Here is a 26,951-nt window from a genome sequence, read left to right as displayed (position 1 = left end):
GCCGTGGCCTACTGACATCTAGCTAGCTTATTTTATTTATTTTATCTTATTTTATTTATTTAGATACGCCGCCTTCCAGGTGTTTAAAATGATCTCATAATAACAAATCCATAAATAATAATAATAACAACAATAGTAATAATAATAATAATAATAATAATAATAATAATAATAATAATAAATAAATAAATAAGATAAAATAAATAAAATAATATTTCCAGGTGTTTAAAATTATGTCATAATTACGAGATCTTTTCTCAAAATTACGAGATCAGGATCTCGTAATTACGAGATAAGGTGTCTAAAATGTTTTTCTATGGTGAATGTTGATTTTCATTGCAGATGTCATTCCTTACTGATCCAGGTAGTGGCAGCATAACGACAAATGGATTTTATATATTTTTTAAAAGCTATAAAAGAAGTTGCCGCCGAGGACCAATCATATCCTCCCGTACCCGGAACACCAGTTTCAAACTTTGGCGGCGTTGAAATTGTGAACACGTATTTTAGGTAAGTGAGCTTTACTGGTTTTGACGTTAGTTTATTAGTTGATTTGTCGACGAAAAGATGATATAGTTTTAAAGCGACCACGACAAACTTGCTAGGTAGCGCGAGTTAACCAAAACGTTAGCTCGTTTTCGAAAGTTTAGCTAGCTAACTAACGTAACCGGGATTTCTCCGTTAACGTTACAGCACAAAAAAAGAAGCTATAATGGAGACCAGTCTTTCCAGGCTTCTTGTTGGACTCTCTGTGAAAATCAGTCGCAGTGATGGTGAGCTGGTGTTGTTTTCTATTGCAACTTTTACCCTAAATAATAACGCTGTATTTCGTTAACAAATTTGACGGTGACTTGCCGTTTGTTTGTCTGTAAACCAGGTCGAGTACATATGGCAACGGTGAAGTCCACGGATACCGTCAAGTCCACAGTTATGGTTGAATGGAGTGAAAGAAAGATCTGCCGAGGAAAGGAGGTAAGTAAGTCCAAAATACACAGAAAAGACATTTGTTAACCTTACATTGGTTGTGATAATGTGAAACCAGCCAGGGACGCTGGAAGTAAATTAACGTTAGTTGGGGGCGCTGAGAGAAAATCAGTCTATAACATTATAAATGTAAATCATCAGTTTTCAAATTATACAGAGCAGTGAGGAGGACACAGCCAGTCCATACAGGACAACCAACATTCAACCCGTTCATGTGAAACAGCCATCACTCTGTTTGTCATGTATTAAGCAAGTTGACATCTAATCTAAGTTTGTTTGTTTGATTTTAGGTTGATTTGAGTGAGTTATGTACACTCAATCCAGAGCTTTTGGACCATATAAAGACAGTCACAAACCCCACTTCTGACCCAGCCCCGCCTGCTCCAGACAAGGTAAGTTAGAGCAGCTTGTTGTCAATGCCAACAGGCTGGACCATATTTCTAAGAATTGAAACTTCACAGTTGTAATCAAACAATCCTATCTGAGCTGCTTTCTTGGTTTGTCTCTCCTACAACAATTCTACTCTCAATGAATGACAAAGAAATGTAAAAGTTGAATGGTCATTTTTGTGAAATATGGGGTTCAACATTAGTCCTGGATGGAAAGGGGTCTTCATTGTAAAGCGTCTAAATAAATGATGCAGTGAGCAATTTCTCCCTCTCTCTCTTTGTCTTTCTATAGAAGTATGAGGGTCGACTGCGCTCATCCAGAATTCCTGCCCCTCCCTCCTGTGAGTAAATATATTGTACTATTTGCTTGTTTTAGATTGCCATATTGTGTAATTTGGCTTCTAACAGCTTGTTTCCTTCCAAAAGCCTCTGCTCAAACAGTCACCAAAGCTGAAGAGTCAGGTCGGCATGGCAATTACTCTTAATTTCTAATCACTCTTTTGTCACTGGGAACAGGGTGTAAGTGCTAAACATTCCACAATCCTTGGAGAGCACAACTCAGGCCTGGCCACTGATTATTCATAAAGAATCATCTGCTTCGGTTTATAGATTGGGGCACAGGGTTGCAAATTGATAACATTGGCTGTTGGGTCATTTTGAGCATGCACTACTATATTTTTGACTATTAATCGGCTCTAAATTCTGGCTAGTAATAAAGAGGGGGGGAAAGGAGTGCTCAGTATCATCACTGATAACAAAGGTACAATGTTTGTGCAAGCTTGTTTATCCATTTGGGATAGAGTGGACTGTTATAATACAATGCACTGCCCTTTCCCCACAATTGACTTAAATTCAGTCTAATATTTACATACCTGGTGCACTTTAGTTTCTGTTTTTCTGTACCTGTGTTGATCTTTCATGGCTCACTTCTCTGTCACTCTGGGTCTCTGAAGGATCTTTTCTCAGACTGGCAAATTTGTTTCTGTGGTCACTCTTCCTTTGGCAGACTACAGCCATGTACAGTGTATCCTAATTTAAGACACTGACACTCATACTGCAGCTGTTTGACTTGGATTTGTCTTACTTTCAGTTGCCAATCGGTCTCAGACTAGGCAGACGTGTTCGTTCCAGGCCCCGGCACCTGTTCCAGCATCAGTCCCAACCTCCGAGTCGTCTCAGGCAAACCTGGAGACGGTCCACCCTAATCTCCCCTCTTCATCATCACTCCTCACAAACTCTGGTTGGTATTGGTCTGCTGAAAGGAAATTCAAAAATTAGATCATTGTCCCAAAAACGCGAGACAAAATGAGGCAAGATGCATACTTGTTTCAACATTTGGGTACTGTTGTTCTCAGTGACAGGTCATTGCAAGATCTGCCCATACAGTATATTTTGCACATCCACACGACACTTGAGCAGTAGTATCACAACATGTGGAACATGTTGCATGCACTAGAGTAGATTTTCAGGTATTTTCTATGTGCAAACCTAACCCTTTAATGCTTTCTTTGTTCAGTAATTTCACAATATTTGTACTTTATGATTTTATACCTTTTTTTTTTTTTTTTAAACTTTATAAACTCAAGTGCACTCTTTCGCCTTATCTAGGACTTCATAATCAGCACCATAGAAAGAATGAGCCCAAACCAGCGCAGTCGCTTCCTTTTGTCCGTGAGGCAATAAAGGAAAATGAACCTGAGATAATTCCTCCTCCATCTGCAGTCAAAGGTCAGTTACACATTTTACATCAACATGATATCCTATTTATCCACTGGATCACTTGGATCTATCGCATATCCCATACACAAAGGTAGAAAGCTTTACACATTAATGTTGTGTATATAACACATAGATTGTATAAACGGGTAGTTCCTAATCTGGTACATACAAGGATTTCTGTAACTAGATTTGTTGGATATTGTGGTGATGAGAATGAGATTTGTATTCATTGTTTATTTTTGATCTAACAACAAAAAAGGAAAGTATACATCATCTCTATGCACTTCAGGCAAAAGAAAATCTGTGGTTTCTAAAGAGCTAAACAAAGGCGGCAAAAGGCTGTCTTGTTTTGTAAAGCCCCCCGACATGCAGACCAAGAGAGGAAAGGTGAGCTTTTTTAAAAAAAAACAAACAAAAAAAACAAACTTATTCTGCCATTTATATCTTGTTTTTAATTGGTAGGACCTTTTTATACACAGAAGTTCCATCTCACATTGTATTTACATTCCCTTTTTTGTTTCTTTTAGTTTGCAGAGGCTCCCCGACCAAACCAGAAGTTCTATGAGATGATCAAAGACTTCAGAGAGACCTTGGAAATAAACCCCTTATCAACAAATGAGCATGTACGTTTGCACTCAAGAATGATCTGCCTTGTATGAAGTTGTATCGCCATACTTATAGCACATTATTTTTATTTATTTTTTACAGCTTGAACCTCACAGGATTTGTGTGTGCGTTCGCAAGCGCCCCCTTAACAAACAAGGTATATTGGGAGTGATGTCTAACATCCTGTATACAGTATCATGTGCAAAAATATTTTCCCTAAAGGTTTGTTTTGTTTTTAATTGCTGAATTTGACATTTGTGTGTATTCCAGAGAATAATAGAAAGGAGATAGATGTGGTGTCTGTACCTGGAAACGGTACTCTGCTTGTCCATGAGCCAAAACAGAAGGTGGACCTCACCAAGTACTTGGAGAACCAAACATTCCACTTTGACTACTCCTTCAATGAGACCGCCACCAATGACCTGGTCTACAAGTAATGTCCTCATTTGTCCTTTTTATTTAGCAACAATGTAGCCTCGCATTGCCAAACCTTCCTCCACAGTGCTGCGGAGGAAGGTCTTGCTAGTCCACACAACATTCCTAGAAAAACGTGCTCTGGTTTATTGGCATTTCTTTAAACCAATAACAATCGTCTTGGGCGGCGCTAGGCGCCGGACACAGATACGGTGCCTCTGCAAAATAGCCTCGGGAAGGAACTTGTTTCGGTGGAACATTTGCACGTAGGGAGGCGAGCTCTGAAATTAAAATGGCTGTCGAGTATGTGATGAGAACTTGACTCAAAAAAAAAAAAAGGGATAAATATAATTGGGTTGTCGGTTCTAGCTCGGAGAATGTTTCCCGAGTCAACCGGAGTTTACGGCACGGGAACTATCCTGTAAATGAAACGCTGTTTATATAGACTAACAACAAGGTGGATCTGCTTGCAGGCTTCCTAAAATAATATGGGAGTGTGTTTACAAGCTTTCACAGAAATTCTTCTTGGTGGCTATGATTTAAGGAATTTGTCATCTTTCGGGGGATTTGTTTCTTATTTCCTAGAGCTGTAAATAACGTGGGAAAGGAATGTGTAGATAGCGGTGTTTACTGTAGTGTGCATCTGTTCAGTAAAGCGTCAGGAGTGTTGATCAGGAGTAAAAAGGTTGGCAACTCAAGGTGTAATATCTCGAGGTGTAATATCTAACCATGCCATTGCTGTCTTTTTCTGGGTTTTACAAAGTGTTACATTTATGACAAATGCTATTTCTTTCTTCAGGTTCACAGCCAAACCGTTGGTGCATTCCATTTTCGAAGGTGGAATGGCAACATGTTTCGCCTACGGCCAGACTGGAAGTGGGAAGACTCATGTAAGCCTCTGCTTGCTGTTTGGTGTTGACGTGTCTTGAAGCAGCATTTGTAAAATGTATTTATTATTTTTTTTGTTTTTTTATTTTTCACATCATCTCCCTAGACTATGGGAGGTGATTTCACAGGGAGGCAGCAAAACAGCGCTAAAGGAATCTACGCCTTGGCAGGTAGGGCCGCAACCATCCACCCAATGGCTCTACGTGCACTTTGTGTAGAAGGAAATACTAAATCTTGGGTTTACACATTAAGATAATTAACGGGAATCAATCAAATCGGCATGATTCTGTATTTGTTCCAGTTAACTCAGAATAGGAGTCTCATTGCATTTCCATTGCTTTTCTCTTTAAACTACACTCAGGATTGTCTAAAACTGGCCTTTTACATGGTAACTTTATTTTGAATAATTTGAGTCTTTCCCTACTAGCCCAGGATGTTTTCACCTATCTGAACCACCGGAGATATGCTAACCTGGACCTCTCTGCTTATGTCAGCTTCTTTGAGATTTACAATGGAAAAGTAAGGAGGGGAAAAACCTACCTCCATGAACACATTTATTAAGAATATTGTACATTAAAATCGGCTTATTAAAGTTATCTGAAAAGTGAAATATACTTTTTGACTCAGGTGTATGACCTCCTGAATAAGAAGACCAAGCTCCGTGTTCTGGAGGACGACCGACAGCAGGTACAGGTGGTTGGCCTGGAGGAGGTCTATGTGTCCAGTGCAGAAGAGGTCATCAAGATGATCCAGCAGGGCAGTGCATGCAGGTACTTATGTCTTAAGAATGTGTATGTTGCCATGTCAAGGTACGTATTTCTTCAAACTTATGTTTCATTCCTCTCTAAACTCTTGGTAAATGTTTTGTCTAGCTGTTACAAAGACAAAGCATTCAGGGCTGTTGGGTTAATGCTTTTTGCACAAAGCACTGGTGCTGCAGAGGTTGTAAGTTGTGTAGCACAGGCAAGAAGCATCAAATAAGTACAATGTAGTTTGAGACTTTTCAAATTCTGTGTGGGGGGGCGTTTCAAAAGTTATTTCCATGATCTTTCAAATGAACATAGTACATTGTTTTTATAATCACAGCTGTTGCTCGCATCCATGCGCCGTCCCACTACAACCAAGTAGAATAGCGATGCACTATTGATTCACCTCACTCACAAACAAGTGGCTCTTTGTCACACACACAGCGCAAAAAGCTGTATCGCACAGGTGCTACTGCGATGAGTTCACTTAAGAATCGGACATGAATTTTCTTACATTTGTCTTTCTTCAGCTTGAAAAATGTATACAACATTAACTTGGCTGCTTTCCCTTCTGTCCCGATGTCTCTCCAGAACATCAGGCCAGACCTCCGCCAACGCCAACTCATCCCGCTCTCATGCCATCCTTCAGATTTCCTTGCGGCGCAGTGACCGTGCCACCACGCTGCATGGCAAATTCTCACTGATTGACTTGGCTGGCAATGAGCGCGGCACTGACGTCAGTAGCAATGACCGCAGCACTTTAGTGGAGACTGCCGAGATCAACCGCAGCCTGCTGGCTCTCAAGGTAGACTACGGCTGCTGTGGCGTGCACACGCCAGATACATATTTAGAGGTGGATGAAAAGTGAGAAGAGCCTGTTTACTCTCTTGCACCTCAGCTAGATGCCATGTAACCATGGCTCTCTCAAATAGAGACCGTAAAGAGGAGTAAAATGCTTAACTCCTGGCATTCTCAGAGCTCTGTCCAAATATTAAATATGCATGCAAAGCACCTAAAAAGACATTGGAAAATTACACCTAACATGTCTGTGTGTCCTGTAGGAGTGTATTCGCTCACTGGGGATGAACAGCGATCACATTCCTTTCCGAATGAGCACTTTGACCAAAGTCCTCAGGGACTCCTTCGTTGGAGAAAAGTCCAAGACCTGCATGGTACGTTAAAACACCATATTTGACTTACTTTAAGTTTGCCATACAGCGTATTATGGTCTGTATACATTGTAATGGTTGATGCAGATTCACACCAAACAAGCACAAACGCTGTTGTGAATAAGTATGTGTGGGTTTAAGTACAGAACTTGTGTACACATATGTTCTCTTCTCTTATTTCATAGATTGCTATGGTGTCTCCAGGCATGACTTCATGTGAATACACGATGAACACACTACGTTATGCTGACAGGTACATATTTATCCTATGGAGTTTGACTTAATTCCAGTTATGTGTTTTGTGTGAAATAAACTTACATTTTAATATGAAAAGAGAGAATATCATGCCTGGGAAGATAAAACTCAAAGAATTTTACGATCTTTGGCAGAGTGAAGGAACTGAATGGCAAATCCAAGGTCACCAGAGAAGTTAAGGCACAAGAGCCTATAAATAGCTCCACGGAGGAGGTCAGCTTGCACAAGATCAGTCCTAAATCATAATTAATATTGATCATATTGTATGTATAATTTGCTGAAGTTTTTGCTGTTTGCTTTTGTGTGTTGTAGGAATCTGTTGTGGATACCAGTGTGTATGATGCCATATCGCAAGTGGCAGAGTTGGAGGAGAAGGTTTTTGTACAGATTAAGGTAGTTTTCTTAAGTCGGCTCTTCTTTACATAATATTCTAGTGAAAATCCTTTTTTTTTATCAGGTTTTTAAGTCCTCAAACTTTTGTTTCTCAGAGGGCCAATGAACTCTTCCATACAATGAGCCAAACTTCTTACAATGTTGTGGAAGGACTCCCTGACCTGTTGGAGTATGCAAAGAAATTAATGGGTTTGTGCAAACCACAGCTTGATCTTGTTTTTGTCTGTTTAGCAATTTACTACAAAATAATCAAACCTTATTGGACTGCTATTGAATATAACACCGCAAAGTGTAGCATAATTCTCACTGCATACCGGATGAGAGTGCTTTTGTGGGAAATAACTAAGTAAAATAAATAAAGATGTTTGGGTATGAGCGTTTCCTGGATTCAAATGGAGGCTATGTAGTAGTTTGGGGACAATGATAGTCTGTATGGCCTTTTTTCAAGTAGTTCATCTAGCAAACCTGTGATTACTGCATGCTGACCAGGGGAGACACATGAGAAACCTTGTGCTGACTAGATCAAATGTCATGAGATCAAGTGCCAGGACACAACTGCATTAGTAAAGGACCAAAATCTGGCTAGATGCATGTTTTACACCTTTTTTTTTTTTATTTATTTATTTTTTTTTTTTTTAATTCTGTTTTATCTGTCATCCACAGACACCGTACAGACTTTGCAGAATGCTGTGGAACTGGAGAGCATGGCAAGGCAAAGCTACTGAGAAGAACCCACCGACTTGCTCACAGTGTGTTTTATTAAAAATGTCGTTTTTTAAGCGGCTTGATTTAAATGTTTTTAACAACTGTATTAAATAAATGTATTGAGACACTATCTCATTGAATGTTTCAAGTCTTCTAAGAAACTACTTTGGGAACTACTTGTGTTGTTAGATACAGCACTTTTCACTGTGGAGGTTTTCATGTCTTTCCAGGACTATTCAGGCACCCAAAACAATGACCATATTTTTTACGCTAATGTGAAATTCAGATAACTAAGAGCATTACTCAAGTACTGTACTTAAAAATACAATTTAGAGGTACTTTGCTTTATTTTGATTTCCTGCTACTTTACATGTTTACATACAAATAAATGATGTGTGTAAAAAATATAGATTAAGATTAAATGTATCTGGTCCCTGGGGGAAATGTTCAAGCTACCCAGCAGATAGTAGTTAAAATAATCCTTACCTTTACCAGCTTGAACATTAAAGTGATGTATACATTGTTATAATCCAATAATATAGAACATCTTAATGAGTGTGTGTGTGTGTGTGTGTGTGTGTGTGTGTGTGTGTATATATATATAAAAAATAAACAGTTTGGTCTGAGTATATGCCAAGGGCTTAACATTAACATTTCAGATACAGAGTAACCATTACAGAAATTTGTATTATGTGGAGTTGGAGTAAGGCCATGTCCTTCAGTGGCACAATGGGTGATCTCTCGAAAGATAAGTTGTGTTTGAACTAAAAATAAAATGTTGATTTGTCATGTGATATAGTTTATAGTTAGTTATAGTACTTCATAGGCTTTGTAAATAATACACTGGAAAGTATACTCGGGTTTCTGTCTCTGTTGAGTTCAATGTCACTAGGCCACTAGCTAGTTGTTTTGGTTGTACTTTACCATTCAATATTGGTTGTGGGGGTGCTTGATATGTATTTATAATAACTATTTCAGGTTTGTTTGAGAGGAAATAACTTCATGCTAAACTAAGCACTGTTTTGTATTCATTCATTATTTATTTAAATCCCTTCAGTGTTGACTACATTTCCAAAACACAATTCTACACAAAACAAACTACAATCTGTAACAACATGAGACGGTTATGCTGAACAGCCAGAGCAGTAGCTAGGTGGTGCTAAATATGGTGGCCAGTTGTGTTTTAAAATCCAAGATTAGAGCAAGAGGAAAAGGAGGGCGGGACCAACCAGTATGTATGTAGCTAGCTAGCTACAGATTAACTGCGGCCTGCCTCTCTATCTAGTGAGGAAACAAACCACGGAACGGTTGGCGATGAAGTTGTTGCGTTTTTCGCTCCTCGTTTTGGGGGTTTTCTCGCTGTGCTGCGCCACGTCTGGTGACAGCAACGGCGTGAAGAAGATGAAGATGCAGTTTGCTACGGGACCCCTTCTAAAATTTCAAATTTGGTAAGCAAATAAGCAAAAACCTGGCGAGTCATTGTAAGCTAGCTAATGTTAAACTCTCCGGATAACGGAGTAGGCCGAAAATCGAAGCTAACTAACAGGAGGGTAAGGTTAACGTTATAGGAGCTGGAGCGTTAATGTTAAACTCATTATTTAGCTAGTAACGAAATTACTCAACCATATTCAAACACTGGAAGAATAAATGTGTAAATTCCGGATTTTTGACTCTTCTCATGGACGTTTCGTCGAAAACATGAACCCCGTTTACAACGCTTGAATTGGCTTCCGATTCGCATCCTCCAATTCCGCATTTAAGGGGAAATTTAACGCTGAAAGCTTCCGATTCTTAGCGAACATAGTCTGTATAGCTAGCTAGCTATATTATACAGTCTGTGTTAGCGACTGATCCTACGTTTTTTGCAACTCTGTTATGAAAGCGTACTAGTAACGTTAGACGTTTTAGCTAGGTAACGTTAAAGCATTAAAGCTGTCCACTTTGAACCCACTTTAAGAAGTGTGTTTTTTTTTTTTATATATATATATATATCTAGACCTGATCTAATGTGGTCTACACGTGAAAAATACAGTGAAATCTCCCGTTATTGCATTTTCACAAATCTGTGTTTTATAAGAATATTTAACCTCTCTGGGATAATGTAACGTTAGTCCTGATTTGACAAGTCTAGGTATAGCTAGTTGTTTTTGGGTTAAATGTTGTGGAAGTTACTTTGTGACACTTTTCATGAATATGCCACAAACGGGCATGTAGCAGTGGCAACGTGCTACTATGGTATGTCACACTAGCACTACACCTTTTTTGCCAAAAAAGAAAAACAATCACGATCTACAGATGACAGTGGGATTCACGTGTGCCAGATCTCAAGGCTATATTCGCAACGTCCCCTAGAGACCATTGTAATGTTGTGACTGTTTCTGGTCCATGTTTGATGTTGCATCTGTACACTGTGTACGTTTTTCTAACAGGGTGTTTGTCTTTGCACAGCATTTCCTGAGGGTACAAGCGGGTGTTTGAGGAGTACACGCAGGCCTTGTACCAGCGCTACCCAGACATCCGTATTGAAGGGGAGAATTATCTTCCTGTGCCCCTTTATAGGTAAGAGAGAGTGTGTCTGCCTAGTTACAAGTGGATTATATGCAGCTTTATTAAAGCAGCCTGAAAGCTGCGTGGAATTAGCTGGGATTTGACTGAAGAAATGGAATTCTTATGCATATCTGGCCATGGATTTGTATTTGGTAGTTTTATAGACATAAGCCCAGTTCAGACCAAAGATTCACGACAAGATGAGTTGAAACTTGGCCGGTCTGCAACGTTCTGAGACCTGCCAGTTCACACCAATGCAAATTATCATCTCAAATCTTTGGTCGGGCAAGTATATATTATAACAACCCATGCCTGACGTGGCGTTTCACTTTCCCCGGGCCATCGGGCAACCCTGATTGTTGAACCCTGCATAAACTGTAACAAGTTAATTATGAATATGAATTGTATAGTATGTATTTTTATTTTTTTCATTTTCTGTGAAATAAGTATGTGACCAGCGCTTCAAAGATTCGAAACCGAGAACAATTGAGAACCTGAATAGATAAGCAGAATCAGAATCATTAAAATCCAAACACTACCCAACCCTAGAACTACTGGCTAAAAATTAAAAATGTAGGTCATGGGTACATCATGTTATTAATATCGATTAATAATTGGTTAAACAATCTAATAAAATAACACCACAACATTCAGAAACTCAGTACTTGAACTATAGATTACATTACATGTCATTCAGCTGATGCTTTTATCCAAAGAGACTTACAATTGCTATATATGTCAGAGGTCGCACGCCTCTGGAGCCACTAGGGGTTAAGTGTCTTGCTCAGGGACACATTGGTTGATGTATCGCTGTGGGAATTGAACCCAGACCTCCCACGCCAAAGGCGTGTGTCGTCATCCACTGCACCATCACAACCCATCATTATACATGATTAAGGGGAATTATTTCAGCCTTATAACAACTATATAAATCTTCTGTGATTTATTTAAAATGAACACAAACTACTTACCAACACTGGAGGGGTGTAGACAATAACGAAAAGATGATCGGCAAACTACATTAATTACATTTTTTAATTGATACTTTTTCTTGATCCCCAGTGGGGAAATTACAATTACAAAACAGTTCTTTTTTTTTTTTTAAAGTTTGGATTATTTACAATTTAAAGGAATACTTTTGACCAGCTCTGTGTCCTCTTGTGGGCAGTGTTTCTAGATGAACAGTGTATGTCTCTCCATGGAGGAGTGGAGCAGCGGAGGTCTGCCGAGGCGCATTTCCCGTCTTCTGGCGAATCTCGGCAGATCTGCTCTGCGGGGAGCTCCGTGCACTAGCGTCACAGAAGGAAGCCAAACACTGTTCATCTTAAAGCACTGCCATGACACAGACCTGGATATAAACATTGCTTTAACTGTGGGATATCATTTATTTTATTTTTTTTATTTTTTATATACTTCTTTTTTACTTAGGTAAAAGAGTATTATAAGGAACATACTGTAGGCCTATAATCTAGCTGCTGAGTCTCTTATGTGCGACTGTTTTGTGCACTTGTCCCAGGTGTTGTAGTTAAAGGCGTGGTGTCACTAAGACTCTCAGGTCCTCATCAGTTGCACTTCTAATAAACTCACCAGAGATTAGCTCCATTTAAAGAAAAGACCGTATCACAACAAAGTTTAAAGGTAGTAAAACCGGAGTAAACAGGATTCACGCTCTGTGTTATAGGTTAAGTGTTGTCTCGCATTGCCAGATCTATCTATCCACATCGCTGTAGAGGAAGGTCTGGCTACTCCACACATCTATTCTGGGTTGTTTGCATTTCCTTAAACCACTAAGCTCTGGGCTAGAGGGTGACAATTTTTCGGGACTCCTGCGGGTCACGGTATTCCCGCGGTACGGGAGTCAATTTCACTGTTGGTAACGTGATAGGGACGGAATAGAGCATAGAAATCAACGGGAGCGGGACGGAGAAATGTGTGTTTTGAGTGTGAGAAGATCTACGTTAGGAATTAGGTAATGAAATGGTCTAGGCCTGCAGGTAATGCATGTATAGTGTAGCCTAAATTTCGAGGCAACCTCAGTGATTTGACCGCGATTAACCAAACGCGCGCACACGCAATATCAACTGGCTAGTTATCCTCCAGACAGCGACGGACAACGTCTCTTTTTCTTTCTCTCTCGCGGTGTGAGTCCGCAGCAGAGTCTGTTAACTTTAGACAACATAGGGAACAAAACGGGAGCGGGATGGGATTCGGGAGTCTTTCTCTCTAGATTTTGCAGGACAGGATGCAAAAGAAAACGCCACAGACGATATTAAACAAGGTTTAAGCCAGCGCTACACAGTTGACTCCATTTCCTTGTTTATGCAACACAATGGAGCTTAATTTGTATAAATCACGGTCACTCCCTTCTCCCTCGGCACAGCGTACAACTAACGTTACAATTGTCTCAGAAGTGAAACCATATTTTTAGTCATTTACTACATGTAAAGAGGATTTATTAGATATACTTCTTTGTCCAAAAAAATTAGGACAATGTTAGATATACCTGATTTTGAACGACCAATAGATATGCTTACTTTGATACCTGAAGTGTGTGTTTATTGAACATGACTAACTTTCGCTAAGACAAACTACTGACTCGCATCTCTCTGGATAACTGTAATCTATCTCTAAAAATCTTTTATGTTGTCTAGGAGTTGTATTAAAAGCCAGTTTCTTGTTGTTTTTCTTTTCTCAGACACGTTGCTTCCTTCCTGTCTGTGTTCAAACTGTTGGTGATTGGACTGATTATTATCGGCAGGGACCCATTCGCCCTTTTTGGTATGCAAGCCCCAGGCATCTGGGAGTGGGGCCAGGGAAATAAGGTATGGTTTACTGGAGTTATAGGATTCATTAAAGGTCTGATCCTATTGGTGAATTTGCACTGATGCAGCTGAGCATTTGTTTTGCAGGTCATCACCAAAGATATTGCACAGAAGCATAACATTCTTATAAATGGAGGAAAGTGGGCTTTAGTTTGGCTGTGTTTCTAATTCAGTTGTACATACACACTGACAAGCACAACTCAAACCCCTGGGGTTTAATTAGCTCAGGTTGTGTTTTTAGGTATCTTTTTGCTTGGATCTGTTATCCCCAGAGTTAGACAACCCAACGGCTTAGAGGGAGAATGGCTAATACCTGCTAACATCAGATATTTTCCAATAAAACAAAAAGAACAGAAAGCTGAGGCTGATAAAATGTAATGGGGTTTTGGTAGCCAAATGGATGACTATCAGAAAAAAAACTTACAATTGCATACAGAATAGAGACTTAATAAGCATTTGGCTTGAACTTATTTAGCTAATCCTGACAAACGAATATCATTTTTACAAGTGACTTGAACTACCAGATTTGTGTTTTGCCAAAAATGCATTAAATAGGCCCGAACCTCACCTGGAGTTGTTGCCCATCACTCCAAAGTGTCCTAAAGTAGCTTCATGTTAACCTTTCAATAGAGCACTACATTCATCCTGTGGGTCTTAATACTTAAACAGTATCTTTTCAGTGCACCACTCTCGTGATTCATTGAGTGAGCACAATGCAAGAAACACAAACATAACCAGTTTAAAAAGAAATTTCGTTAAATAGTTTCTGTGCGGAACTTTTTAACTCAAGTTTCTTTCAGATATATGCCTGCATGATGGTGTTCTTCCTCAGCAATATGATTGAAAACCAGTGTATGTCTACAGGAGCTTTTGAAATCACATTAAATGGTGAGTCTGTGATTCACAGCATGGGCTTATTGACTGAACCCAATGCTTTTGGTTTCAGATTGATTGATTGAGTCTTTAACAATATAATATGAATAAAGTTGCGTGGCGATGGAACAAAATGCAGTGAATTACAGTGGAGTAATTATCTTTCTATAGATGTTCCAGTGTGGTCAAAACTAGAGTCGGGTCACCTTCCCTCCATGCAGCAGCTTGTGCAAATTCTGGACAACGAGATGAAGATGAATGTTCACATGAACACAGGATCACACCACCACTCCTAACCCTACTCGTCACATCCTGGCTCCAGCTGAAAGCCCCTCCATGTAAGTACAGTAGTGTTCATAGCACTGTTTTGTTTATAATCAGTCTTTTGCTTATAATCCTGTTTTTCCTTACTTGTGAGACATATTGGCCTGTGGAAATGTTTTTCTTTTCTTTTTTTATTTGATCTGCCTTCCCTGTCGTCCTGTCTAGGTTTGAGGTGGGTTTCTCATTGGGCTGTGAAGTGATGTTTATGAAGGTCTGCGCTGAAGGCAGGAAGACTGCTAGCACAGACTGGATGCCCCCATCAATCTTCACCATGCCCCTTGGAGACGTCCCGCCCCTGACACCAGAGTGGGATCCATGGCAACAGTGCCGGCCATTAGTTTGTCGTTTTATTGTACTATTCATACTACTGCAGATTTCATCCAGGTGACTTCAGTGGTCCCTTAAGGGGAGATTTAACATTGATTCTTACAACTTGCTGCGTATGATTTATCTATGTGGATTTAAAAAGTGTCATTTGTACTACTGAGCCACATGTAGAATTTTAAGTTTATTGTTCTAAACATAGCTTAGCCATGTAGAAAATGCAACACTTACAATCACTGTTGTGAAAATAACATTGGGAAATTGTGTATTGATTTGATTTCTGAATAATTTTTATATTTGCATAACCTTAAGGAAGCTAAGAAGATTAATAAAACGTATTGTAACTATTCAACTGCAGGGCTGTGGTCTGGTGTCGAGGTTTACGGATTGACGTGGTGGAATCGGGTGTTATATAAATGAAATCCTAAGTGAGTTTTGGTCATTTAAATTACCTGAGAGGAAAAGTAGGAAATCTGAATATCGTGGAGATATTGCTGTTTCTTCCGTAAAGCAGGCGGCCTGCTTGATTCATGAGTGCACATCTCTTAGCCATCTGCTCAACCTTAGGAAGACTCAACGGTTTACACTGATTTGATTAGGAGACACAAATCAGATTAAGTGCTAATACAACGTAAGACTAAAAGTTTGACGTCACAGTGCCATACACACTTTGAATTTGGGATATTCCCGAGAGTAAAGTCACATCACTTCGTTATGAGTTCTAGTAGTAAGTGAAGAAAATGTAAGGGACGAAATTACACCTTTATTTGATACTTTTATGTGTTGGCAATTTAATCCAGTATGCACAAAAAACAGATTACCTTTTGAGATCATTCTGTGTTTTTAAGATTGATTTTTTGTGGTCTCAAAATAGCATCCAGGAGTGAAAACGGTGCAGTATTGTGATGTAAATGCCATCATACCTGCTGAAGAGCCATTAAGTTATGTAGAAAAAAAATTAGCTTTAATGTTTGATATTATTTTGTCCCTCTGATTGCCTTTTAGTTACTGTGGTATCAAAGTCAAAAATGATGAAAACAAACAAGGAAATTTAAAATATTTGAACTGATATTTTGAGTGTGACTGTCTTTATGCCAAAGCATAGTTGCTGTTATCACGTCACTGTGTACTTTATTAATGGTACATCAAAGACTGAAGGCACCTATGGATGAAGGCTCTTTCTTCATCCATACGATAAACATTTAAGCTAAGTCTCGTCTCATTAGACTGAAAAGCTTGGAGGTGAGGGGCTTGTCTTCGGCAGCTGGGGATGTGAGGGTGTCATCAAGTACTGGTTGAGATGCCGAAGGGCCGTGTTGATCCTAATCCTGGCTGCCAACACAAACAGCTCCTCCTTTAATACTGATGGCCCTGAATTAGACCCATCTGTTTTACATTCACCCTGGAGGAAAGAAAAAAAAAAAAAAAAAAAAGTTTTTTCACAAGTGACTGGAACAGTGCTGGAAATGCTGTCAACTGCTAGATGAACATAGACAGGAAACATGAAGTTGGTTAGAAATAGAAAACAATGCTTCACCTGAACGCAGCAGGTACCCACACTGAATTTTGCCTGTTGGCCTTTTGCCAGAAAAGAGACAAACACTTGTTCCTTCTCGAGGACTCGGACCCCAACAGTTTTGTTAAGGGACAGGAAGACGGGATGCAGGGGAGTGGGAGTCAGGCTCAGACTGCTCCAGCTCCACCGACGAACCCTGGCACCCGCCTCATCCAAACACTGACCGCCTGAACTGTTTAAGGTCAGCCTGCAACATGAACACACATGCATACATCACACATTATAGCTTATTCTTAAACCATACATTAAATACACCCATTAGTATAGAAACAGGATATTCATTTGCTGATTTGATGGACTAAATCAGTAATTTATGACTCAAGCCAACCTGTAGATGGAGTGTAACCGTGTGATTCTGATGTTTTCTCCTCCGCAAGGATGGAAGTTATGTGCTTCCTATGCGTTGGCAGGGAAGTCCAGTCTCACTCTGGTGTCCCAAACCTCCAGCCCCTCTTCCTTCCTACCCACCGCAAGGTCTACCATATTTCTTTCCTCCATATCCTTTCATTCCCCAATATCCAACTCCTGAGCCAGAGACGACCCCACCAACAGATCTCCCTGACCAACCCCATGTCCACTTTCCTCTATATCCTTTCGATCCCCAATATCTAACTCCAGAGACGACGCCACCGAAGGATCTCCCTGAACGACCCCATGTCCACTTTCCTCTATATCCTTTCGATCCCCAATATCTAACTCCAGAGACGACGCCACCAAAGGATCTCCCTGAACGACCCCATGTCCACTTTCCTCTATATCCTTTCGATCCCCAATATCCAACTCCAGAGACGACGCCACAAAAGGATCTCCCTAAACGACCCCATGTCCACTTTCCTCGATATCCTTTCGATCCCCAATATCTAACTCCGGAGCCAGAGACGACGCCACCGAAGGATCTCCCTGAACGACCCCATGTCCACTTTCCTCTATATCCTTTCGATCCCCAATATCCAACTCCAGAGACGACGCCACCAAAGGATCTCCCTGAACGACCCCATGTCCACTTTCCTCTATATCCTTTCGATCCCCAATATCTAACTCCAGAGCCAGAGACGACGCCACCGAAGGATCTCCCTGAACGACCCCATGTCCACTTTCCTCTATATCCTTTCGATCCCCAATATCCAACTCCAGAGACGACGCCACCAAAGGATCTCCCTGAACGACCCCATGTCCACTTTCCTCTATATCCTTTCGATCCCCAATATCCAACTCCAGAGACGACGCCACCAAAGGATCTCCCTAAACGACCCCATGTCCACTTTCCTCTATATCCTTTCGATCCCCAATATCTAACTCCAGAGACGACGCCACCAAAGGATCTCCCTGAACGACCCCATGTCCACTTTCCTCTATATCCTTTCGATCCCCAATATCTAACTCCAGAGACGACGCCACCAAAGGATCTCCCTGAACGACCCCATGTCCACTTTCCTCTATATCCTTTCAATCCCCAATATCCAACTCCTGAGCCAGAGACGACGCCACCAATGGCTCTCCCTGAACGACCCCATGTCCACTTTCCTCTATATCCTTTCAATCCACAATATCTAACTCCAGAGACGACGCCACCAATGGCTCTCCCTGAACGACCCCATGGCCACTTTCCTCTACATCCTTACGATCCCCGATATCCAATTCCTAAGCCAGAAACGACACCAACTACAACAAAGACAACGGATCAACAAGTTCACCTTAAATTTCCTCATCTGCCTCCTTTCTATCACCCTTACTCAGGCTACCCTGCTAAAAAACGGTTCTAATAAATGGTTTAACTAAATGACCCTGTCAGTTCTTTATACTTGTTAACCCTCAACTACCCCAGAAATTGTGTGGCACTGCATGTCTACATGAGGAACAGATTTTAAAAGGCTTTACTCTTGACCAACTGAGCTTTTCCTTTTTATACAAAATTGTGCTGACCTACAATGTACCATTTCACTCACCCATTTCAATATGCAATTGATCATTGTTGGCATCTGAACAGCCTCTAGTTTTGTCGACTGGGCCTCTTATTGGCATTAAAGCAGCAATAACTTTTCCCACTTTGGTTTCCCTACAAGTTGGAAGCGAAATTGTCCATTACCACTCTCGTAATGTCTCATTCAAACTACAGATTTGCAACCAGATCTGGCATACTTGCATAATGTAATGGACAATTCTGATTCCAACCTGTAGGGGGACTGAAGTGGGGAAAAGTGCTTTAGTGCTGCTTTAACTTTTGGTTAGGATAATGTTGTGCTTGTGTACAAGCTTTACTGAAAGACTTGGTTGTAATTTTATTTTCAGTTAGATTTCTCAAATAACTCAGTTTAGCAGATTGGCTGTTTATAAACTTTACATTAAAACTGGGCCACTTCTATGAAATAAAGGGCAACACTGAATTTCCAGCACACTACCTACTGTATTGTTTTTGTGCGTTGTCCCATTTTTGCTTAGGCCACCAGATCCAGAAGAGTAACTGACAGAATATTCAAACAGCATTAAGCTGATGGAATTGTTTGATACATGTAGAAGTAGCTATAATTAAAACTACTGGACATAAGTGATCTCCTGAATCCTTAAAGGAAAATGTCTGCAGTACAAGCAATACAATTAATATCCAACAGGAAAGTCAAGTGTAAGAGTCCAAAAAACGGTGCAGTATTGTGATGTAAATGCCATCATACCTCCTGAAAAGAGACATTAAGTTATGTAGAAAAAAAACATAGCTTTTATGCTAATGTTTGATATGTTGTCCCTCTGATTGCCTTTTAGTTACTGTGGTATCCAAATTCAAAAATTATAAAAAAAAAAACTATTTTGAGTGTGTCTTTATGCCATAGCATCGTTGCTGTTTTCGTGTCACTGTGTACTTTATTAATGGTACATCAAAGACTGAAGGCACCTATGGATGAAGGCTCTTTCTTCATCCATACGATAAACATTTAAGCTAAGTCTCATTAGACTGAAAAGCTTGGAGGTGAGAGGCTTGTCTTCGGCAGCTGGGGATGTGAGGGTGTCATCAGGCACTGGTTGAGATGCCAAAGGGCCGTGTTGATCCTAATCCTGGCTGCCAACACAAACAGCTCCTCGACAGTTTTTTTCGATTGCTAAACGGCACTGGGCACAACTGAAGCCACATGTGCAAAACTCCAACTACAGTCTGCACTACCAACAGTCACCTGAGCAAAACGGTTCACATCACCTGCAAAACTCATTCCAAGCAACACAACTCTTAACACACTCAAAACAGGCTCAGTGCAGCCAAACACTATGAACAATCCTCATCTAGATAACACACACTGTCACTCAGAACACACTGAGTAAAAACACTAGCATCAAACACCTGTAGGCCTATAGGAGTACACATGACAACCCTGAACAAGCAGCGTCGTTCTGCTCCGTCTGCTCCGTCTTTCTGTTGTGCCCCATTCATGTAGTAGTTTTACATGTAGGTTAAACTCTGCAATTAATCCGCGGTTCACATGTATGCATGAATTCTGGTGGTCCGTTACACTGTAGTCTCAACATCCCTGATCATTTTTGATCAATAGAATATAGAAAACATTACACTTCATAACGTTTTGTATCCATAACATGATTGTTTTACAATTTAGCAGTAAAAGCCTATGTAAGTCAATCCTACATTTTTCAACTTGGGAGCAAAACATGCTCCTTGAGGAAAAAAAGTGACCATAAAGCCCTGTTCATGCTTTGGGGTCAAGTGTTGTTGTATCCGGCCCATGTCCCGGATGTGAAAGCCCCCTTACTGGACTACTGAATATAATAATATTCCATTATATTTTGTATTTTAAATTGTTACCTGCCACCAGAATTTTGTGATTTCCTTGCCATAAATATAGATGTTTTTACCATAAATTGGTGCCCAAAAATGTATCAGAATGCAGGAACTGAAGTCTTTTACCCTCAAAATTTCCTGGGGGAGACCAGACCCCCCTGCTTTATGTGTTCCCACAAAAGCCAATTCTGAGCAAGGAAAAACCCTGAAGTATAATCACAGACAGCCATAATAACATATCTAAATTGCAGAGTTAGAGAGTTAAAACAGATGAGAAAATGGAGAACCAGATGGACAATATGTACAGTATCAACAGAGAGAAACACGGACAATCGAACAGACAGTGACAACAAAGAACAACATACTGTAGAGAATGACAGTATACAAACGGGATAAACTGACAGACAGTATGTGTACATTTGTTATAAACGTGTGCTCTTTAAAAAGTAGTAAGCATTGTTTGCCAGTTACTTACATTAAATGTTTAAAAATCTATTACATAAGGTACTGCTTATATTATTTCACCATCTGTACACAAATGTAATTAGTGAATGCACGTGTCCGTGGGTGGGGCTGCATGGTAATGTGGGCTGGTGTGACTACAGTGCCAGGGCTGAATTTTTGTCCCAGTCCGCCCCTGTTTACTAGTCTAAAACAAGACACCTGCTTAGGCTTTCAGCTAAAATTGCAATCAGCAGTGTTTGATAGGCACCAGACTGAAATCTATTCTGTTTTGACTGTGTGGTTAACAGTTTTGACAGCAGTGTGTTAGCATTTGAACAAAATGCTGTAAATCCACGGTGTTGTGCACATTGTGGTTAAAGTCATGGGATAAGTCTGTAGAGTTTTGAAAACTGTGTTCAAGCAATGAAAAACAAACAGAGAGTCTAACAAAAGAAGCTACTGCATCATGGGAAATGTAAGATCAAGTTTTTTTGGAGCCTGAGTTTAGGGACCCAAAATCAGGAGGATATCTCGGCCTCTGCTACTCCGATTCTGTCTGTCTTAACTTACGAAACACAAATTGCCATACATGGTTATAATCATAAATATTTTGCCTATGCACAATGACAAAAAGCTTACAATGTTAAGAACAGCTATTGTGTGGTTGGGGTTTTATGCATTGATCAGACACAGTGTGGCCACATGGGGGCAGTGTTTATATTCATGTGCAAAGATAATTAATATACTGTACATATTCAATTAAGGCAAGGTATAATGGCTTTAATAAAGGAAAACTAATTTGCTGGTATACCTGATAATGACATATGCCAAACTGAAGTGGCTTGTGGTCACAAAAAGGGACTAACACCTGCTCCTCTTGCTCTTTTATTTTCAAGTGCTTCTCAGTTGCGCTACAAGGATACACTGTCCAGCATCCTTGTCCTGGAGCACAAGAGAGCCGGAAGCTGAGGACCTTTGATGTTGGGGCAACTAAACAATGGCACAGAACAAACTATCAGTCTCACAGAGCTATGTAAAGTCATAATCTAAAGTCACATAGATACATTTTGCACATGCCAGTTCATTTCTGTTTGTCATGACCAGATTTAAAGCTGTCAACTTGTATGTTGCTTACTGAGCCGTTACTCACAGGTTTCTGCTACAGGTAACTGGATTGAGTAATCCTCGTAGATCCTCAATTCTGATTGTTCTCTAAAATAAGCATACAGACCACATTGCTCTTGACTTTAATGCTGTAAAGTTTTATGTATTAACATTATAATTTCACTATATTTGTGTTTCTGTGTGTTGGATTAGAAAAAACGAAGACATTTTAAGATACAAATTTGTACCCAAGTCCACTCGGTAAGTCCAGGATAAACTTGTTGTAGTCCTCCATCTTTTTGCCTTGGAAGAGAAGCTCCTTCATCTCTGTGGCTGGCTGGTCTCCTGATGATGATGTTGGAGTACTAGCCCTCAGGTCACATCTCCTCTCAACCAAACGCCTCCACTTCCCCAGCATCTTACACAGCTGCTGTCGCTGGACACAGCAGAACAGTGGCACGGTCTAAGATGGACACAAAAGAGGATGCAAGGAGGTCAGCAGTGCATCAGGTACATTTGGGAAATTTGTTTATTGACTTTCTTTCTCACCTCTGGCCCCTGTGCCCATGGAAGATCCAGTGAAGGTTGGGCCTTTTGTCCACAGTATTCACATCTCACTGGGTATTCTGTCAGAGGCTGGGACTGGACAACAGAGTGTTAAATTGGTCTAATCAGTAACATAAAGCCATGTTTCTGTAGATAATAGAAATGTGATCTTTGTACCTCTGGAAGAATGGTTATTAAGTTTATCCTGTGGTTGTCAGACTCCCGATTGTACCTCAGAACTCCTGCTGCTCTGATACAATAGGTGGGTAGGTCACTGACAGACTGTGGACATCCCTCTGGTATCCTCTTACCAAACCCAGAGAAAAACACAAATCAAATGAAGTAAAACTATAATAAATTACGCATGTATTGATTAAAAAACAGAGCTGAAAAGGAAAGAGCGATTGTGTATTGTCTACTACTTGATCTGTCTTACGTGGTCATCCAGGACCGATAGTGGCACATTGAGATCATGCTCTAATGTAGCAGCAGCATCTAATGGTAAACAAAAGTTACTGTTGCATCGTTGGATCAAGTCCTACTACCAAGAGTAAACAGTGGCGTGAAAAAGGTAGGAACCTAAAGATTTTCCTTTGCAGTAAGTTTTATTTTATAATAATCCATTCATTTATTTTAATTGTGACGGAGCAGACTCACAGGAAGAGCCGGACCACATCTTTTTGTTTGTCCTTCTGACTGGAATAAAGTTACTGTGTTCTTTCCTGCTGAAGGTGAATATACAGTATAGGCTACAGTAAAATAGATTAGGAAGCAAACACATGAAAAATATCTCAAAGATTCTAAACCACATTATATCTCTATTACACACACATAAATATGTAATCAATTATCATGTATAAGGAGCCAGGCAAAGGTCAGATTGACATAAAAAAAAACAAATATGAGGTAAAGCAATACACCTATTAAATGTATTTACTATATTGGATTTAGATCTTAATTTGAGTGGGATATATTACAATAAAAAAAATAGCACACCTACAAAAACACAAAGTAAACACATTGTACAGTAATGCACTCACCTCAATGAGTCCCACTTGCTGTGTTGTCAGTAACCTTGGAGATGAAAGAGCAATGTGTAAATGTACTAGCATTTGGCCACTGGCTGACTGGTTTAAAGACCCACGAATATTATGAAACACAATTACAATATACTATATAATACTGTCACAGTGCTGACTGTAGTCTCCATCAATGTGGACTGCAGAAAAGAAGTTCACTTTATGTCAAGGCTTTAGTTTAAAAAAAATAAAAAAAAAGATACAATTTCAAATCTTGTTAGACTGAATCTGGATTTATTAGATCTTTCAATATGTAAATGTAGTCATCCAGTGCTATTTATTTGAGTTTGAATGTGTGACTGGTATTTCTAAATTTAAATGAATAAAAACAGGTTCTGATGCCAAAATCAGATCAGTAATGTTTCAGTTGATATGGAGACAAAGGACAAAACAACCTCACCTCAAGGTCCATTTGGTAGCTGTTCTAGAGCTTCCTCTGCAGATGAAGTTTGCCCAGTTGTCATGGAGCTGTACATGTTCAAATTCCCATTGCTTTCCTGACTAAGCCTAGGCAACTGATGGCTCAAAAGTTGAGCTTCAGAGTTCATTATTGGTTTACAAAACAATATAATCTCAAGGTCCATTTCATGGTCGTATTACATTATCTTCATTTTAGGTAAAGAATGATCTTTTAAGCTCTACCAAGTAATCCTTATGTAAATGGTAAAGGAGAACACAGCCATCTTGAAAGTTTATAAGGTTTATATTTGATGTGTTGTTTGTTGTAGTTTTTACTACTTGGGATGACTATAAAATTAAAGGGCAGCAAATAAGCACAGAAGCCACAATACTGTACTACACACATTCCTGTATGTTAAAGTAGACATAAAATATAAATGAAGAATACTGTGAAAAGATACAAATGAAGCCAACAAACTCCTTCAAACAATTCAGTAAAGACACTTGAGAAGTTTAGCTTTGCCAGACGTCTTGCCAGAAGGAGAGTCTTCTTATTTTGCTTCTTATTTTATGTGAATCCCTCTTGCGCCTATATAGAGCATGCGCACACACCCCATTCTGTCTGTTCCTATATATTTCAACATGGTACTCTCTCCTCTGGGCACCTTGTGACGATGGACACACACACAAATCTACACACCACTGAAACTAAGCCACGACAGAAACGTCCAATGCTGGTCTTTGAAAGCAAGGACGCACGTCTGTATTTTTTTTCCTATTCGTTTTCTTTTGCATTAGTCGGCTGGAATTATGGAGCACTGAGCTAGGGATAACACCTTTTATGTAGAGGAGCAAGAAATCCTAAAATCCATCCTATGGTGGTCATCGTCTGTCCATCATGTGATAATCTATTGTCCTTTTATGCAACACTGTGCTTATCTCTGTTTTGTTATGATTGAATTGAATTTTTATTTCAAGTATCTTGAGAACTCTGCACTTTACAGTGAAGGTAAGTCCTATGTACAGCATGCGCTAAATATAATTAGACTTTTTATTTTACCAGTATTTAGAATTTAGGATGGAAGACCATGCTATGTATTTGTGGTTCAGTATGTTTAACAGAATATGTTTTGTGACTTGTGTTCATACAGACTAAATAAAAAAGAATAAAAAAAAAAAAATAATAATTCAGATTAGGAACATAGCATCTACATGGGAAAAATGATGACAAAGAATATTGCTATAATGTTATGTTTAAGCCAATGCTGCAATAATATTGATCTATTTATTTTTGTTTGTATGATCACAGGACACATAAAGATACCATGGGAATTAATAAGATTGACACAGCCAGCATTCAAGCGGTTGATTCCAGTCAGTGATCTGTGTCCCATTTCTGAATATCTTTAGTCCATCTGTGGCTATATTCCAAGTCAGGGTACTTAGTCCCTCCCCCAACCCTGACATTTGCTCCACCCTCTCCATACAGTTTGTCTTTATGGGGGATTATGATGTGGACATGGATGAGGAAGAGGAGGGACAGGTGGTTATGAGAAAGGCCACAACAGACCATTGGTGGGAGGACTGTGGAGATGATGGCAACTGTGACACACAACACCAGAGAGGAGGAAGAGGCTGCATGGTAAACAGTCGCAGTTGGGCCGAGGAGCTCCAGGATATCTTTGCACCACAGGCAGAAGTCTGTTACAGTGGAGGGCGAACCAGACTGTCCAGCATCTCTGTGAGTGATTGTCTTTCTCTCTTTCTGTCTGAGCCACACAAGCACTGAATTATTCCCTCAGAGTCCATTTGTTATGATGAAATTCCACTGCATCTTTCACAGATTCAGCAAAAGTCCAGGTTTCTACAGAAATAACATAGTTCTCAAACAAATATTAAAAACCCAAACATTCTCAAGTAGCAAGAAGCAAAGCTGATTACATAAAAGAAAATGTGCATGACAGCATTTGCAATATGAGGTTATGCACATCTGGTTACTATACATATATGATTATAATGGTGTATACTGTACATTGCCCTCAGAGAAATGCATGGAATAGAAAGGCTGAGGATAGTCTGCCTCTGATCCTGATGAAAGATGACTCAAAATGTTACGCTTTTTTTAATCAGCCCGCTGCTGCATTGTGACAGCACTGTGGGAACTAACTGTGTGTATGTGTACGTGCTTTTGTGTGTGTGTATTTGTGTTTCTCTTTCGCACGTGTGGGCATATACACCCTTCCTGGTTTCTCTCACGGCTCATCACGTTTGAATCTGGGATGTGGAATGGGGCTGGATGAGACTCCTTTAGGAGACAAAATGTCAGTGCTGCTAAAAAAAGTGCTGATGTTCATTAGAGGAGCTATTATTGATCAACCTTTTTAATGGTTTTGTTTTCCAGTGTTGCAGTCTCATTCATCAGGCTATGTTTAGCCTGGCCTTTTAGCCCACCACACCACCAATCGTGTGCCCTTATATCTGTAAATCTATCTAAGGTCCGTCTGCTCTCGTCAGGACACAGATTTCTAGCAGTTGCAATTTGTTCCTTTCCTTTGATTAAAAGAAAGATGAAGAGGTGAGGAGAAAGAAAGAAGGCAAGTGAGGAAGATGGAGCCGATAACAGATCAGGAGAGCAGTGGCAGCACTGAGCAGGTCTGTCTCTCCCCACCCTCTTCCATCTCCCTCTCCTCCTGCGCTTCCGTCTCTTCCCACTCTTTCCTCTCTTTCCTCTCCTGCTCCCACATCCCCCCCTCCTCTTTCTGCTGCCTCCCCTCCTTCCCCTAACAGCTCTCTTCTCCCTCCCTCCCTCGCTCTACTCCACGGAGCTGCAGTATATGAAAGGGTCTCCTGGGTCTAGCTTCACT

General features: G+C 40.1%; 2 protein-coding genes and 1 pseudogene across 4 annotated transcripts; 2 read left to right on the top strand and 1 right to left on the bottom strand.

The window, feature by feature from the left end:
- The first annotated feature begins 405 nt into the window (after positions 1-405).
- On the top strand, positions 406-8,398 carry kif2c (kinesin family member 2C). 3 transcript variants are annotated; one of them, XM_078264457.1, is made up of 23 exons: positions 406-510; positions 694-773; positions 878-972; positions 1,275-1,376; positions 1,666-1,714; positions 1,800-1,835; positions 2,464-2,613; positions 2,982-3,101; positions 3,382-3,479; positions 3,620-3,715; positions 3,801-3,855; positions 3,969-4,131; positions 4,912-5,002; positions 5,107-5,170; positions 5,428-5,519; positions 5,628-5,770; positions 6,338-6,551; positions 6,808-6,918; positions 7,101-7,168; positions 7,305-7,383; positions 7,483-7,563; positions 7,659-7,752; positions 8,227-8,398. In XM_078264457.1, the coding sequence occupies exons 2-23, from the start codon at positions 713-715 to the stop codon at positions 8,286-8,288; spliced, it is 2,124 nt and encodes a 707-aa protein (XP_078120583.1). In that variant the 5' UTR covers positions 406-510; positions 694-712; the 3' UTR covers positions 8,289-8,398. The 3 variants fall into 3 exon arrangements, with proteins under 3 accessions (XP_078120583.1, XP_078120582.1, XP_078120584.1); XM_078264456.1 differs by having other exon boundaries at positions 3,352-3,479; XM_078264458.1 differs by lacking the exon at positions 1,800-1,835 and having other exon boundaries at positions 3,352-3,479.
- Positions 8,399-9,426: 1,028 nt separating this feature from the next.
- selenot1a (selenoprotein T, 1a) lies at positions 9,427-15,302 on the top strand. Its single transcript, XM_078263999.1, has 6 exons — positions 9,427-9,716; positions 10,717-10,827; positions 13,511-13,637; positions 14,438-14,525; positions 14,682-14,848; positions 15,000-15,302. Exons 1-5 carry the CDS (start codon positions 9,583-9,585, stop codon positions 14,804-14,806), a joined length of 585 nt encoding a protein of 194 aa, XP_078120125.1. The 5' UTR covers positions 9,427-9,582; the 3' UTR covers positions 14,807-14,848; positions 15,000-15,302.
- A 990-nt stretch (positions 15,303-16,292) lies between these two features.
- LOC144526688 (uncharacterized) lies at positions 16,293-26,831 on the bottom strand (annotated as a pseudogene).
- Between the last annotated feature and the right edge of the window lie 120 nt (positions 26,832-26,951).

This window comes from Sander vitreus, chromosome 12 (genome assembly GCF_031162955.1).
Source record: "Sander vitreus isolate 19-12246 chromosome 12, sanVit1, whole genome shotgun sequence".
Lineage (NCBI taxonomy): Eukaryota > Metazoa > Chordata > Actinopteri > Perciformes > Percidae > Sander > Sander vitreus.
Note: the sequence above shows the minus strand (reverse complement) of the source record. Positions and strands in the feature narration are given on the sequence as shown.

Excerpts from the sequence above, each read along its gene's own strand:
- kif2c (XM_078264456.1), top strand. The coding sequence starts at position 713 with ATGGAGACCAGTCTTTCCAGGCTTCTTGTTGGACTCTCTGTGAAAATC. Across the intron at positions 3,856-3,968 it reads GCGCCCCCTTAACAAACAAG|AGAATAATAGAAAGGAGATA; the intron begins GTATATTGGGAG and ends TGTGTATTCCAG. Across the intron at positions 5,003-5,106 it reads CTGGAAGTGGGAAGACTCAT|ACTATGGGAGGTGATTTCAC; the intron begins GTAAGCCTCTGC and ends TCATCTCCCTAG.